Genomic DNA, 14,784 nt, shown 5'->3' on the forward strand with positions numbered 1-14,784 from the left:
TATGAAGTTTCACCTGTGTGCGGAGAACGTTTGTTTGCTGTGTTTGATGAGCTGATGGAGGTGTTTGATCACTCGAGCGTCTTATGAAGCGCATCCAAAGTGTCGTATCAGTGACGGCGCTGGAGAATTCAGATTTAGAAAAGCTTTGGGTTGCAAAACCGTTTTTCACCTAAAAAATGTTTTATTGTTTATTAAGTTAGAATTAGAGACTGTGAAAGTTCACGAGACTCACTCCTTTTAAATCTGTCTGTTTATATAATAATCAAACCATTTTGTACTGTTTTTTTTGTTCTGTATTTTTAAGGCAGCTGTCAGTCATCTGAGCATAATTGACTGAAATAATGACGGTGTTGCGGCACAGATGGGGCTTGTGTTAATAAAGATGCTGTGGTTAGTAATGTATGAAGGAATAAATGCTGATATCATATGCGATTATTAATTGAGTGCACAGATTACACTTGATGACATGTCTGATACGAGATGTGATTGTTCCTCCTTAGATCATCTGCTAAATGCATAAATGATTGCAATGCTGCTGCTGTGTGTCAGTTGTCTGCTAATTTGATTTTATTTATTTATTTTTAAATAATTCCCAGGTTTGAGACGTGGCTGAAATTGGCAGCGTCTGTTTCTCGTCTCATTTCACAAACGTGTTCAGAACAAGCAGCTTATTTGTCTACGCTGACACAGTCGATACGTGTGCGGCGTTCGTCCGACAGCAACACCTCTGTCTCATTTAGACGCGAGGTTTCGTGAGCGTTAGGGCCGTGAGTTCAGATTGATAGTGCCATCAAACTGCGTTTTCTCTTTCCTGTTTCATTTTCCCAATCCGCCTGTCAGCAGTTCCCGGCGCGCTCGACCGTGCAGCTCTCGACGTCTCATTCAAACATCGTTTCTGTCTCGCTTCGACTGCTACGCGCCGGCCTATTAGCGCCGAACGCTCTCGAACACGAAACGTGCGCTTTATGGGAAAAACAAACACAGCCACTGTCATGCTTTATTTCTGTAGTGCTTTACACAAAGCAGATAAGACAAATCTACAAAACAACATTGTCATTTAATTTAGTGTCAGATTAACAGTTTTGTGTCTAAGTGACATTATTTGTGGTCATCGGCTCTTTGTCCTGGTGTGAAGGTGTTGTCGTGTATCTGTAAGCGTATGGTGTCTCCAGATCCTGGCACGCGTCTCTTCCCTTCTCTTTGTCCCCCGTCGAGGCTCCATCTTTGCTGGATTGGACATCCGGCTCGCGTCCGGTGCGGATCAGAACAAGCTGTTTCTCTCTGCATCTCAGTTGAGAGAGAAAAGAGTTTGCAGAATTCATTTTGAGGGATGTTTGTGAGCGCAGCGTCACTCCCACACACAGCGATTTGACAGCTACCTTGTGCAACATGATTGTCAGAGAGAGAGAGAGTGTGTGTGTGTGTGTGTGTGTGTGTGTGTGTGTGTGTGTGTGTGTGTGTGTGTGTGTGTGTGAGAGAGACCGATGGCAACACACACACACACCCCGGGGCTACAGATCTCATGAATATCAATCAGCCGCGGCCATCAGCCTCTTAAATAATGCAGCAGCAGCGGCCGCCGCGCGTGTTAGCCTGATAAATGCGCTACATTGTCAGTGTGGAGTGTTTGCTTAGCTGTGCCCTCCGTTCCACACACGCTTTCATCTCACGGGAAAAAAGAGGCTGCTTTTCAAAGCGGTCCGGCGTGCTGCTTCGCTAAAGGTCAAAGTGCAAGACGTCTAATTTCAGCTCTCGTTCGCCCCTCGTTGACTATAATCCCGCTTGAGTTTGCGATCATTAATGCGATTGCAACTTGGAGCTCATTGAAGATTGTGTATCATGTATTTGTCAGATTGATCATATATAAATGTAAAATGTTTTTTTTTTTTTTTTTCTTCAATTGTTTTTATGCAACGCTTGAATATTTTATAACCGGGTTGCTGACACGGCATTAAAATCTGTACTGCTGCCACCGCGATCGCATCGCTAACGAGTTTCCCAGTGTTAACGTCCTGACCTGTCGTTCTGTGTCTGCAGGTTCCTGAAGGACATGAGCGCCGTGTCGGCGGCCCGCGCTGCACCGATCGGGCTCCGGGGCCGGTGAAGGGGACATGGGCCGCCGCCTCACGCTCAGCACATGCGACGACACGCTCCGCAGCGCCACTGAAAGCGACGAGGGTTCGGTCTTCACGGCAGGGCGACGTCAGCCGGCCCGCAGCGCGCAGCAGAACATCCGGTAACGACGCCGCTCCTCGCTCTTCTGTTTATCGCCTGTGTTGCTCACATTGTGAAAAAAATGCTGATGGTTTTCCTGCATAAATGACCCTCATTACTGCAATCAAACACAGATTTTAACACTAATGTTTGAGCTGGTGCTCATTAGGAGACAGTGGAACGAAACGAATCGAAGCTTCTGATACTGAAAACCAACCGCACTGCACTGGAGTGAATCCTTAATGTGCGTTCAGAATTTGACTTGCATTAGATAAACACTAAAATACTGGATTAAGGCGAGACACTACAGGCAAAAACTATTTTTTTAATCAACTGGTCAATTCAATCAAAAAGTGTTTTTCTTTTTTTAGACTAGAGGAAAGAAAACATGCAAAATACACATTTACATTTTTGTTTTATTGCACTTTATCTGTTTGCGTCTGTAGATTTCCATTCCAGTCCATATCTTTAAAGAGGTTTTTCTCTTACAAATACCAGATTTTGCAATTTTATTCCTCTCTATATCTGAAGGTTTGTTCATTCACACTGATTTATACAACATTTCACTCCTAAAACATTATGAAAATGTGCTTGTTTTCTGTCTGTTGACAGTATCTATCAGATTTTCTGATGTTCAGATTTCTGTTCTGGAAATGCAAATTAGTGCATATTTAATTAGATAATGCTTCATTTCCATATTTACATATAACCTTTCAGAAAACTTTAGATACAAAAACTGGAGAAGTACTGTGATTATATATAGGTTTTTTTTAAGCGTATTCACCTGCGGTGTCTTGCCTTAAATGAAAATAAAGATTGTTATTGCACAGGTGCGCCGTGTTGCTTCTAGGCAATTCCTCAGAACATACAAATAATTCATATTTAATGAATTTTAAATGTTGTTTGAAGTTTGTGGATGGGTAAAAGATGATTAGAAATCGCTTTTCTGAGGGCAGAAGTGTGTTTAAAGGACGGAGACCAAGAGAAAAGCGTTCTTCTGGTTTATGAGTGTTTTTATTCCTCGCGGCTGTCTGATGCGACGCTTCGAAGCGCAGTTTGCCTGCATTCACAGGTTTCTCCACCATCTGGATGAGGTGTCATCGCTCCCGCGTCTCGCCGGGGATTTGGAGCGTCACGCGTGTTAGAAATCTCACTCTGCGCTAACGTGTTAATGAAAGTCTGAGATTGGTGTAATTCTCATTAGCTCACTTTGCTCTTCAGATTCTTGCGCGAGACTCTCGGCTCATAATTGTCGGAGGTTAATTGGTTTGGGTAACGGCGCTCATGTATAGCGTCTCCCTAGAGAACTCGACCGCGTCACCGAAGACGTCATGCCGTTTTATATAAGTTTATGCTATTTTAGTACATATTGACGGAGGGTAAATTGTGAAGAGCACAAAGGCTTGTGTGAGAGACATTTGCATGTTTAATGATGCGCTTCAGAAGCAAACCAGTCAGTGTCTTTGGAATATTTTTTCTAAATATCCACATTCGCACGTTAGAATAATTGGCCTGTGTTTCAGCTTCCAGGCTCTTGGTCGACGCTCCAGGTAGCCGTGTCTGATGAGGATGTCTGATTCTGTCTCCGAGACTATGAGATCTCTGGACGAGAACGCCTCGACCGCAGACGCGCCAGAGAGCCGCACGCACGAGGAACACTGCAGCGACGACAGGAACGAGACGCAGGTAATGACGTCACGACAGAGACAGAGCTCTCCTTTCTCCGTTTCAGTCCAAAGCCTCAAGAACAACAACTCAAAGCCTTATATGAAGAGAGATGATAAAACACACATGGAGAGCGTTTGTGAACACTTGCATGAAGACTTATTTTTAGGGCTGTGGATTCAAAGCGTGAATTTGGTGCACATGTTTTGAGACAGATAAAATGATTAATGCATTTTACCACAGCCGCCCGTCCAGGTCTGTCTGTCATCTTACACTGATGAACATGATGCAGGAGAACCGACTGTGTTATAGAGTCTATTAGAATTCAGTTAAATGAGCCTGAAATTCAAGATGTGAGCATGAAAAAAATCACCCTCTTATATTTATATCATATGATATAGTTCAGCAATATTACACCAGCGAGAGTGCTGCTTTTTCCCCAGTATCTGCACCACTGCAATTATTGATATTGATTTATACAACAGTTCAGTAAACAAGAAGTTCATATTGTGTTTTAGGCACAACATCATCTGTTTTGCTCAATTTCACAAATGAAAGTAGTTCCAATCAAAGCCGCGTTAGAATTGAGTCTCTGTTCAAAACACGCAGCTTTGATTCGTTACTGATTGACTCCGTGCTTTTGAATAATTCGAGTGAATCAGTGGTTCAGTGACTCATTCCTAAAGAGTCTTTTCAGCTTCCTTTCTGAATGAATCAGCAGTTTGAACAAATCAGTTGAACGAATGATTCAATGACTCACTCATTAAGACAGTGACTCACTGACACCCACTGGAGCTTTTAGTTTGAAAAAACATTTCATATTTCAGTATTAGAATTTAAAAGACATTAATTCTCATCTAACACATTAATGACTTCTAAATGATCTTTTGGGGGTAATTTTTCAGCTCAAATTGATGTGCAATTAATTTCCAATTAATTAATCAGTGCATCATCTAATTAATTGGATTAAAAATTATAATCGCGTGACAGCTCTACTAATAACTTCATATTACATGTCGCTCACGCACTGCTGTTCCGCGATCACCTTTAAGAAACGCATATTTATGAATATAACAGCAGCCGTTCAGCCGTGTCCTTATTGATTGGTTTTTAATTGATCGTTAGCCCCCTGCAGGCCGTTCGGAGCGCTGCATTGTTGCTGTATTGCACGTATTGATCGCAGTAGTTGGTTCTGTCCTTCAGAAGCGATTGTGCCTTTGTTTGTGTGAAGAGCAAGGGTCAGCGAAACAAATCAGCGCAGCGATCGTTCTGCCGTGGGAGCCGCAGCCCAGCGCCGCCAATCAATCGTGCGTAATTGTGTTACGAGGAGCGGCGGACGTGGACGCGACGCTCGGATGCAGAAGGTTAAGCGTTTGAAGGTTACGCCGCTGCGTCTCCATTAGACAGATTCCTCTGTTTCTGTCTGATACGGTGACATTTCCTCCGTCCAGCCTTTCGTTTCATTTCACGTGCGGCCTCTCCCGTCTCCGGCGGAGGAGAGAACGGATGTCCAATGCGAGCGGCGGGATCCCGCGAGCCGCGGCGAGGAGCTTTACGACCATCTGTCAGTTTCCTGCTGTCGGTGCAGCGCCGCATGTGCGCGTTACAGACGGACGCGACTCTTCCAGCATCGACTGTCATTGAGGATCCGTGGCCTCGTGCCAGATTCGGCCCCTCGGGGGAATACGGCGTGTTCAATAGCCAATTAAAGCTGAATAACCATCCGTCATTATTCCGTAAAGACACCCTGAGCTTATTAACAATCAGCCACTTCTGCCTGTTGAGGCTGAGAACAACTGAGACAAAAGACAGGCCAACAGATGATTGACTCAATCAGTGCGGATTTCTAGGTTTATATCTATCTATCTATATCTATATATATCTATATATATATATATATACACACACACACATATACATACATATATACACATACATACATATATAAATATATGTGTGTTTATATATTGATGTATGTTATTAGTGTGTCATTTTTTTTTTATTTTACTTTATTATATATTTTTTCTGTGTTTGAAGTATTGTTCAGAGTGATTATATGCAGTGATCAAAAACATCATACATGTATACACTGCTGCTCAAAAGTTTGGAATCAGTAAGATTTTTAATGTTTTTAAAGAAGTCTCTTCTGCTCATCAAGGCTGCATTTATTTGATCAAAAATACAGAAAAAATAATATATAAGTAATGTAATATATATTACTTATAAAATAAGTAATATTGCAAAATGTTATTACAATATAAAATAATGGTTTTTATTTTAATATACTTTAAAATCTAATTTATTCCTGTGATTTAAAGCTGAATTTTCATCAGCTGTTACTCCAGCCTTAAGTGTCACATGATTCTTTAGAAATCATTCTGATTTGCTGATTTAGTATTAGAATTATCAATGTTGGAAACAGTTGTGCTGACAAATATTTTTTTGGAGCCTGTTTTTTTTTTTTTTTAAGTTGAAAAGAACAGCATTTATTCAAAATATAAATCTTTTCTATCAATGTAAATCTGTGCTGTCACTTTTTATTAATTGAACACATCTTTGGTGAATAAAAATATTAATTTCTTTCAAAAAAAAAGAAAGAATAAAAAATTTACGGACCCCAGACTTTCAAACAGTAGTGTATATTGTTAGAAAACCTTTTTATTTTAAATAAATGCTGTTCTTTTTAACCTTTTATTGATCAAAGAATCTTGAAAAAAAACAAAAAACATTGATAATAAATCAGCATATTAGAATGGTTTCTGAAGGATCATGTGAGACTTAAGACACTTAAGACTAGAAATTTAGCTTTGCATCACAGGAATAAATTATATTTTAAAGTACATTTCAATAAAAAACATTATTTTATATTGTAATAACATTTTGCAGTATTATTGTTTTTCTCTGTTTTTGATCAAATAAATGGAGCCTTGATGAGCAGAAGAGACTTCTTTAAAAACATTACAAGTCTTACTGATCCCAAACTTTTGAGCGGCAGTGTACATACAGTGTGTGTGTGTGTATGTATAATTTATTTATATATATATATAAATATATATAAATATATGTGTGTTTGTTTATTTTTATTTTTTCAGTATTATTCAGAGTGATATATATGCAGTTTTGAAAAACATCATACGTGTATGTATATTAATATAATTTTATTTGATATATAAAATATATGTATAAATAATATTAAATAATTTTGTATTTTTTTTTTCTTTCTTTTTTTTTTATAATATAATTTTTTTTTTTTTTACATATTTTTTCCCCCTCAATTTTGTAAGTATCATTCAGAGCGATTCTGTAATGGGTTTTTCATCCTGAGGGATCATATTTCTATTCTATTATATTAACAGAAACCTCTAGTGTGTCCTGGAGGAACATTTGAAGATGGCGACACACTCTTTGTTCTCGTGTCTAATGAAGGAAGATGGCGGCTGTAAATCTAATAATGTCTTTGATTGACACTCCGGCTTTTATTAATCTAATCAGTGTCTGAGATATTTGACGGAAAGGTTTTCATAAATCGCAGGACTGGTTTAGCGCTAAATATATATTTATTTTAAGCCACTTTTCCAATATTCCTGCCGTTGAGCTCAGAAGCAAAACTCAATTTTGTCTCGTGAAGAAGAAACGGCGCTTCAGTCGTGTGATGTTTAATGATCTGTTACAGGATGAGCAGATGTTTTTCCTGTAAGTGCTTCAGATGTACAGTCTGTGTCTTTTGTCCGTTTCTCTCACGCAGAGCTGAGCTCTCTGTGGTTTGTGATTCAGAAACGTTAACGGCGGTGAGTCTGACATGCTTCGTTTTCTCTCATTGCTCACCGTACAGCGGCACACACCCGGAGCGGCCGCTAAAAGACCCAAGGTACGGCGGCATGAGCTCATCTGACGCTTCAGTCTTCACTGTGACGAGCGGTTCGGTGTCGTCATCCTGTGCTTCAGTTCTGCATGATGCTCATTTTTCGTTTAGGATCACGCACGCACCTGTTCGGCATCTGTTCGATTGAGCGTTTTGTGATCCGGGAGCCGTGTTTATGTTTGCATGGGGTTTTTCAGTTTCATCGCTGTGTTCAGGGCCTGGTTTTGTCATGCGCTCGTGCACGTGTGCTTGTGAAATCCGTGACTCTGTGTAATTTCACTCATGCTCTTCTCCAGTCGAACGCGAAGGTAAAGTTAGTTCGGAGCCTGGCCGTTTGTGAAGATCCCTGTCCTTCCACGATTACCACGCAGCTGCCTCAAGATCAGCAGGTAAACGAGCTCTAGATCACAGAACGCGCCGCTCGACTCAATCAATGTTCAGTGGAGTGTTATGAGTGCAGTCTTGTTTCGGTCTTACTGTACGTTCAGTAATATTTCTCTTACATTAGAGTAATATCTTATTATTATATGTCTGTATGAGGTCAGTTGAGCTGCATAATAAATCCAGTGATGTGAACATGAGCTGTGATAGCGTCTTCTGATTGGCTGGTTTTGTTGTTTACGTCGTGTTATGTAGCGTTTTAGCTTTCAATGTTTTTGGGCAGACAGGAAGTGTAAACTTGTGCATTTGTAGGGAATCGTGAAGGGTCTCTGTTTTCTGTCAGTTTTGCTTGTTTTCTCTGTTATTAATCACAGAATAAGCGATTAGTTTAGTCTCAGGAGAGTTGAAGGTTCATTCATACAAATTGTGACTGAAAGTGTCTTTATTCTCTTACTGACGCATTTATGCTGTTCTGAAATCAGACTAATTTCATATTTGTGACCCTGGAGCACAAAACCAGTCATAAGTGTCACGGGTATATTTGTAGCAATAGCCAACAATACATTGTATGGGTCAAAATGATCGATTTTTCTTTTATGCCAAAAATCATTAGGATACTAAGTGAAGATCATGTTCCATGAAGATATTTTGTAAATTTACTACTGTAAATATATCAACTTAATTTTTGATTAGTAATATGCATTGCTAAGAACTTCATTTGGACAACTTTAAAGGTGATTTCTCAATGTTTTTATTTTTATTATTTTTTTTTTTTTTTGCACACTCAGATTCCAGATTTTCAAATAGTTGTATCTCAACCAAATATTGTCCTATCATAACAAACCATACATCAATGAAAAGCTTATTTATTCATCTGATGTAAGTATTTTTGTGGTCCAGGGTCACATATTTTACAATTAAACATTGCTTGAAGACAAACTAATTCAAACTCATTTTCTTTTTCTTGTCAGTGCTTTTTGATCATTTTTAATTGATCCAAGTTATCAAATCTCAGTTGCATTATGGGAGGCTTTATTAAAAATTCTGGTTTATTATTAATTGATGGACGTTATCAAATCTTAGTTGCATATTGGGTGGTTTTATTAAAATATGATTGAGGTAGTTAGCATAATCACATCAGAATCTAATTGAAGTGTATATTTACTTGAAATTTCATTGGCTGTCAAGCTCCATTAGTGTTGTGTTTGTTTTTATCCGCAGGATGGAGATCATATTAAACTCTCCCAGACGTTTGACAAAGAAGAATCGCCTCTTACTGCAAATGAGGACGATAAAAGTGCCAACAAGCTGGAGAAAATGCCACGCAAGATGCTGTCCAGAGGTGTGTGAGATGAGGAGTGTGAGGATGTTTCAGGGGGAGGAAAACACACACACACGTGTTGTTAACATGTTGTTCTGCTTGTGCAGATTCCAGTCAGGAATACAAGGACTCCACTGGCATCGACCTGCACGGGTTTCTGGTGAACACACTGAAGAACAACCCCAGGTGAAACAATCTTGACCTCAAGCAAACACTCACATTTGACCTCCAGAGGTGGACGTGCATTTCCTGTCGTGGAAACTTCTGGTTATATTAGTTCTGTTAGTCAGTAATGGTTACTGCGTGTGATTGATTCTGTGTGAAGCGATGGCTAACTGTAGTTGTTCATCGTCAGGGACCGAATGATGCTGCTGAAGCTGGAGCAGGACATCCTCGACTTCATCAGTAATAATGAGTAAGTCCTTCAGCACAGCTCTGTGTCATCCTCACGACATCCATGTTATTTTTTCTCAAATAATGTTTTGTCAATTGTAGATGTTCTGGATTTAGTTTTTTCTGCCATAATTTTTCCTGATTGCTTGTTAATGTAATCTAACTGAAGCTTTAGTGATCAAAAAGCACATCATAGTAATTGAAATAAAGAAACTTCTGCAGTTTAACAACAATTTAACATTTAAATGTTTAACAAAAAAAAATTTATTTACATTTTTATTTTTATTTTAATATTTCCGTATTAAGTTTAATGATTTGTTTACTGAATAGTGAAACTTATAGAATTTATTAAATAGTCAACATAAATTAAATTTTTGGGCCCTATGAAACTCATTTCAGAAAATTTTTCAGAATTCCATTTTATTTTCCCAAATTTTTTATTTTTTTATTTTTTATTTTAACTTTTTTTTTTCTTAGTGAAACTTATACCATTCATTAAAAGTTCAACATTAATTGAACAAATTTTATTTTCCCAAATTTATTTTTCTTCTTCTTCTTTTTTTTTTTTTTTTCATTTTCTGGGTCCTGTTTTAGTGGTTTAATTACATTTTAATAATCAAAAGGCATGTATAATTAAATTAAATTATGAAATTTATACAATTTAGCAACAATTTTGACATTTTAGGGCCCTATGGAATCTTTGGAATTTGAATTTTTTTTTCTCAAAATTCTATTTAATTTTCCCAAATTCCTTTTTTTTCCATTTAATATCTATTTTAATATTTCTGTATTCAGTTTTGAGGGTTTGTTTAAATTTTAGCTATCAAAACACAAGTCAAATCAGTTGAATTCATAAACCGTTTAATAGTTTAACACGTTTAAGCGGCGGGTTATTGATGTTTGCGGTGTGTTCCAGGAGTCAGAGGAGGAAGTTTCCGCCCATGACCTCCTATCACCGAATGCTCCTGCACAGAGTCGCTGCTTACTTCGGCTTAGACCACAACGTCGACCAGAGCGGCAAATGTGTCATCGTCAACAAAACCAGCAATACACGAATGTGAGTGACCTCTGAATGCTAGCGATCAGTGTGAGACAACGAAACCAAACGTTTTGCATTTGATCCCTTTGAAATGAGTTTTGCGTGAGAAGCGTAATTGTGAGGGGTTTGCGTCGGGCTGTCGCAGGGATCGTGTTGAGCGTTTCTCATTTTGATTTCTCTCTCCGTTCGTGCGCAGACCAGATCAGAAGTTTTCTGAACACATCAGAGACGACAAGACGGACGATTTCCAGAAGCGCTACATCTTAAAAAGGGACAACTCCAGCATAGACAAAGACGACAGCGTGGTAGGTGGAGATCTGCTAATGAAGCCACATCAAACCATTAGCTCGCATAGTAACGGCATAATGTGATGTGATGCCGCATTTGGAGTTCAAAGAGCGTTCCGTGTTTCAGATGCGCATGAAACTGAAGGAGGACAGGAGGAGCAAGTCCATCGAGGAGCGAGAGGAGGAATATCAGAGAGCAAGAGACAGGATCTTCGCTGATGTGAGATGCGTTACAGCAATATTATCTCATGTGCTTATGGCTCTTTGACATGAAAATAAACAACACTGAATCTCTTTTGCAGGGTTTAGACACCTTTCCGCTGGACAGAAGGTGAGTGTGAGAAGTCAAGTCACATCATTTCTGCAGTGGTGTATACAACGCTGATCGTTTCAAAGCAGCTTCACAGAGATAAACAGGAAAAAACAGGAAAAAAACAGAATCAGTGATGCAGAGACTCAAATTCTAGCTCTAAAAAGACTATTAATCTAAATTACTATTCAGCTTCAGTTCAAACAGCAAAGTATGATGTCAGCAACACCAAGGTCATGGGTTCGAATCCCAGGCAATGCATAAACTAAAAAAAAAATGTTTTAGGTTAAAGCTTCTGCTAAATGCATAGATTTTTACTAATGGTCATTTTAATGCACTAACTTGGTCCAGATCATGGTGTTAGTAACTCCAAGGTTGTGGGTTCAAATCCCGAGGAAAACATAAACCGAAAAAAATGGAAGTGGCTTTGGGTTAAAGCTTCTGCCAAAGGCATAAATGTTTAATGAGCATTGTTTTCATGCACTAAACTGGTGCAGATCACAGTGTTAGCAACACCAGGGTTGTGGGTTCGAATCCCAAGGAAAGCATAAACCAAAAAAATTGAAATTAATTTGGGTTAAAGCTTCTGCCAAATTCATAAATTTTTACTTAGGGTCGTTTTCATGCACTAAACTGGTGCAGATCATGGTGTTAGTAACTCCAAGGTTGTGGGTTCGAATCCCAGGGAATGCATGAACTGAAAAAGGTAGAAGTGGCTTTGGATAAAAGCTGCTGTCAGATGCTTAAATGTTTAGTGAGGGTCTTTTTCACACACTAAACTGATGCAGGTTGTAGGTTCGATTCCCTGGGGATGCATGAACTTGAATGCTTGAAGTGCACCTCAAATGCAATGTAAGTTGCTTTAGATAAAACCATCTGCCAAATACATTAAAAAGTAATAAGCAACATGTTTTCCAGGATTCAAGAGGACGAGGTGTGCAACAACATCCAGCAGAGACGGCAGATCTTCAGGTGATTGTGAGCGTCCATCAGATCTAATGAGTTGCATGAAATGAAGCTGTTTCTCTGAATCTGTCTGGTGTTCCTCTCGCAGACTGAAAGACGGCCGGTCGGGGAGCAGCCGCCAAAGCAGCTCAGAGAACGAGGCCAAGTATTCGGAGCCGCGGCCGTGGAGCAGCACCGATTCGGACAGCTCCAACCGCAACCTGAAGCCCGCCATGACCAAAGCCAGCAGCTTCAGCGGGATCCCGGTTCTGATCCGCGGAGACAGTTCCAGCAGCGGCAAGAGCGTGGGACGGCTCTCAAAGACAGGTGAGGGAAACACCGCAGGACAGCAGCAGGACGCCTGGACAGATGTATATGATTGTCGACACACAAATCGCCTGCTTTCTTCTTATACAGTCTCTGTTCTTGCAATAACCGCATGTTTTATGTAGCGACTCGTCTGTGTCTCACTGCATGCTCTGAATTCACACATTCAACTTTATTAACACTGTTTGTTCAGTCTTCGGAATTCATTGGTGATCGTTTATACACTACCGCTCAAACCATTCAAAAAGTTACAAATCTAATGTTACAAAAGATTTCAATAAATCAATAAATCAGTAAATAAATGCTGTTCTTTTGAACTTTCTATTCATCTGTGAATCCTGAAATATAAAATACATGAGTTTCCACAAAAATATTGTGCAGCACAACAGTTTTCATCATTGCTAATAATCAGAAATGTTTCTTACGCAGCAAATCAGAGTATTAGAATGATTTCTGAAGGATCATGTGACACTGAAGACTTGAGTAATGATGCTGAAAATTCAGATTTGATCACAGAAATAAATTACAGTTTAACAGATATTCACATAGAAACCAGCTTTTTTTAATTGCAAAAATATTTCACAATTTTCACTGTATTTTTGATTAAATAAATGCAGTGAGCAGAAGAGACTTGTTTTAGAAACATGAAATATCTTGCTGACCAGTAGTGTGTGTGTGTGTGTGGTTTTTACCTTTGACATGTACACACATATTTTTAGTTTCAAAGAGGAAAAACATCCCATATTTGAAATGAAGCGAGACACTAATCAGAAATTAATTAACATGTCATTCTCAGCTAATACAATTATTCTCTTCTTGCATTGCTTTGGTCCCTGAGGTAATTAGAAATGAAATTGAATTGAGCATCTTGTTGAAATTTGTCTGACCTTCCATATTCTGGAGTGTTTTAATATCCGTGACGCTGACGATCCCCAATGAATGTCCGCTATCCGCTGCTCTTCTCTCAATCTGCTCGTTAAGGCTCATGTGGTTGTTCCTCTCTAGGTTCTGACTCTTGTAGTAGCGTAGGTTCGTCCACGGGTTCGCTCGCTCGATCCCAGCCTCCTCCGGCCGCCGCGGCTCTAACGCAGCCCGTGGCCTTCCCCGCTGTCAGCGCTAGCGGCGGCGTTTCCTATGAGCCGCCGGCGTCCACGGCTAGCGCTAGCTACTATCTGCTTCCGCTGGACGCCGCAGGGATACCGGCCGGAAGTATCCTGGTCAACCCGCACACAGGTTGGTAAACGCTGCCGCCGGTTTCTCTCGCATGCGTGATTCACGTCCTCCACTAACCCCGATCCTAACCCCGCGTCGCTCAGACTGACGCGTCATGCTGTATGATGGGACGTTACGCTGCATTATTTCACCACAGGTTTTGTTTTCTTCTGAAAGGTCTTAAATCTCTTCTTCACAGTGAAATTAAAAAAGCTGTGTCGTAGATGCACTATCAGTCGTATTTCCTCTCAGTTTATCAAGGGTTATTTTCTGCAATATTTGCTGGTTGGTTCATCCTGAAGCCGTTTCAGTTTCATTTGCCAATTTCATTATCTTGCATCTGTAACAAGCCGTCACAGACGTAGTGGTTGTCAGGTATCAAGAGCTTAAATCCCCCAGTCAGAGATTTTCTCTTAAAAAAAAAAAAAAAAAAAAAACTCAGATTTTATACCCAGTAGTTTACTTAATCTTCCCAATCTGGCAACCATTAAAAACACTGACAAAAATGTACGTTTAAGTTCATCAATGTCTATTGAGATATTCTGCTCAAATAAGTGTATTACAGCCAATCTGTTTTCTTTAACACAGACACTTGTGCTGTTTCTTGTGTCACTCAGACTGACGTGTTTTAAACACGCATGTATGCATGATTTCTGTTTCTCCCAGTTTGTTAAGCATTATCGTTTGTGATATTTGCTCGCTGATTATATATCCTGAAATGTTCAATTTTCATTTGCCATTTTGCGTAATGATCCTCCACAACTTTTATGGTTGTGGTTGCCAGATGTCAAGAGCTTAAAACCCCATTCAGGGCGTTTCTCTTACATT

The 14,784-nt window shown here is 39.6% G+C and overlaps 1 protein-coding gene across 8 annotated transcripts in view; it reads left to right on the top strand.

Annotated features, from left to right (window-relative positions):
- The window catches only part of LOC127157236 (R3H domain-containing protein 1), a 58,098-nt gene that overhangs the window by 20,407 nt on the left and 22,907 nt on the right, over positions 1–14,784 (top strand). For 5 of the 8 annotated variants that reach the window (XM_051100474.1, XM_051100476.1, XM_051100478.1 and 2 more), the window contains exons 2-15: positions 2,038–2,236; positions 3,738–3,900; positions 7,712–7,747; positions 8,038–8,130; positions 9,344–9,464; positions 9,551–9,629; positions 9,799–9,858; positions 10,753–10,893; positions 11,072–11,180; positions 11,290–11,382; positions 11,465–11,493; positions 12,391–12,444; positions 12,527–12,744; positions 13,750–13,977. In XM_051100474.1, coding sequence (XP_050956431.1) covers positions 3,778–3,900; positions 7,712–7,747; positions 8,038–8,130; positions 9,344–9,464; positions 9,551–9,629; positions 9,799–9,858; positions 10,753–10,893; positions 11,072–11,180; positions 11,290–11,382; positions 11,465–11,493; positions 12,391–12,444; positions 12,527–12,744; positions 13,750–13,977 — 1,384 coding nt within the window. In that variant the 5' untranslated portion in view covers positions 2,038–2,236; positions 3,738–3,777. The remainder of the gene's footprint in view (positions 1–2,037; positions 2,237–3,737; positions 3,901–7,711; positions 7,748–8,037; positions 8,131–9,343; positions 9,465–9,550; positions 9,630–9,798; positions 9,859–10,752; positions 10,894–11,071; positions 11,181–11,289; positions 11,383–11,464; positions 11,494–12,390; positions 12,445–12,526; positions 12,745–13,749; positions 13,978–14,784) is intronic. The other 3 variants (XM_051100482.1, XM_051100477.1, XM_051100481.1) reach the window with 3 other exon arrangements.

This window comes from Labeo rohita, unplaced genomic scaffold (assembly GCF_022985175.1).
Source record: "Labeo rohita strain BAU-BD-2019 unplaced genomic scaffold, IGBB_LRoh.1.0 scaffold_102, whole genome shotgun sequence".
Taxonomy (NCBI): Eukaryota; Metazoa; Chordata; class Actinopteri; order Cypriniformes; family Cyprinidae; genus Labeo; species Labeo rohita.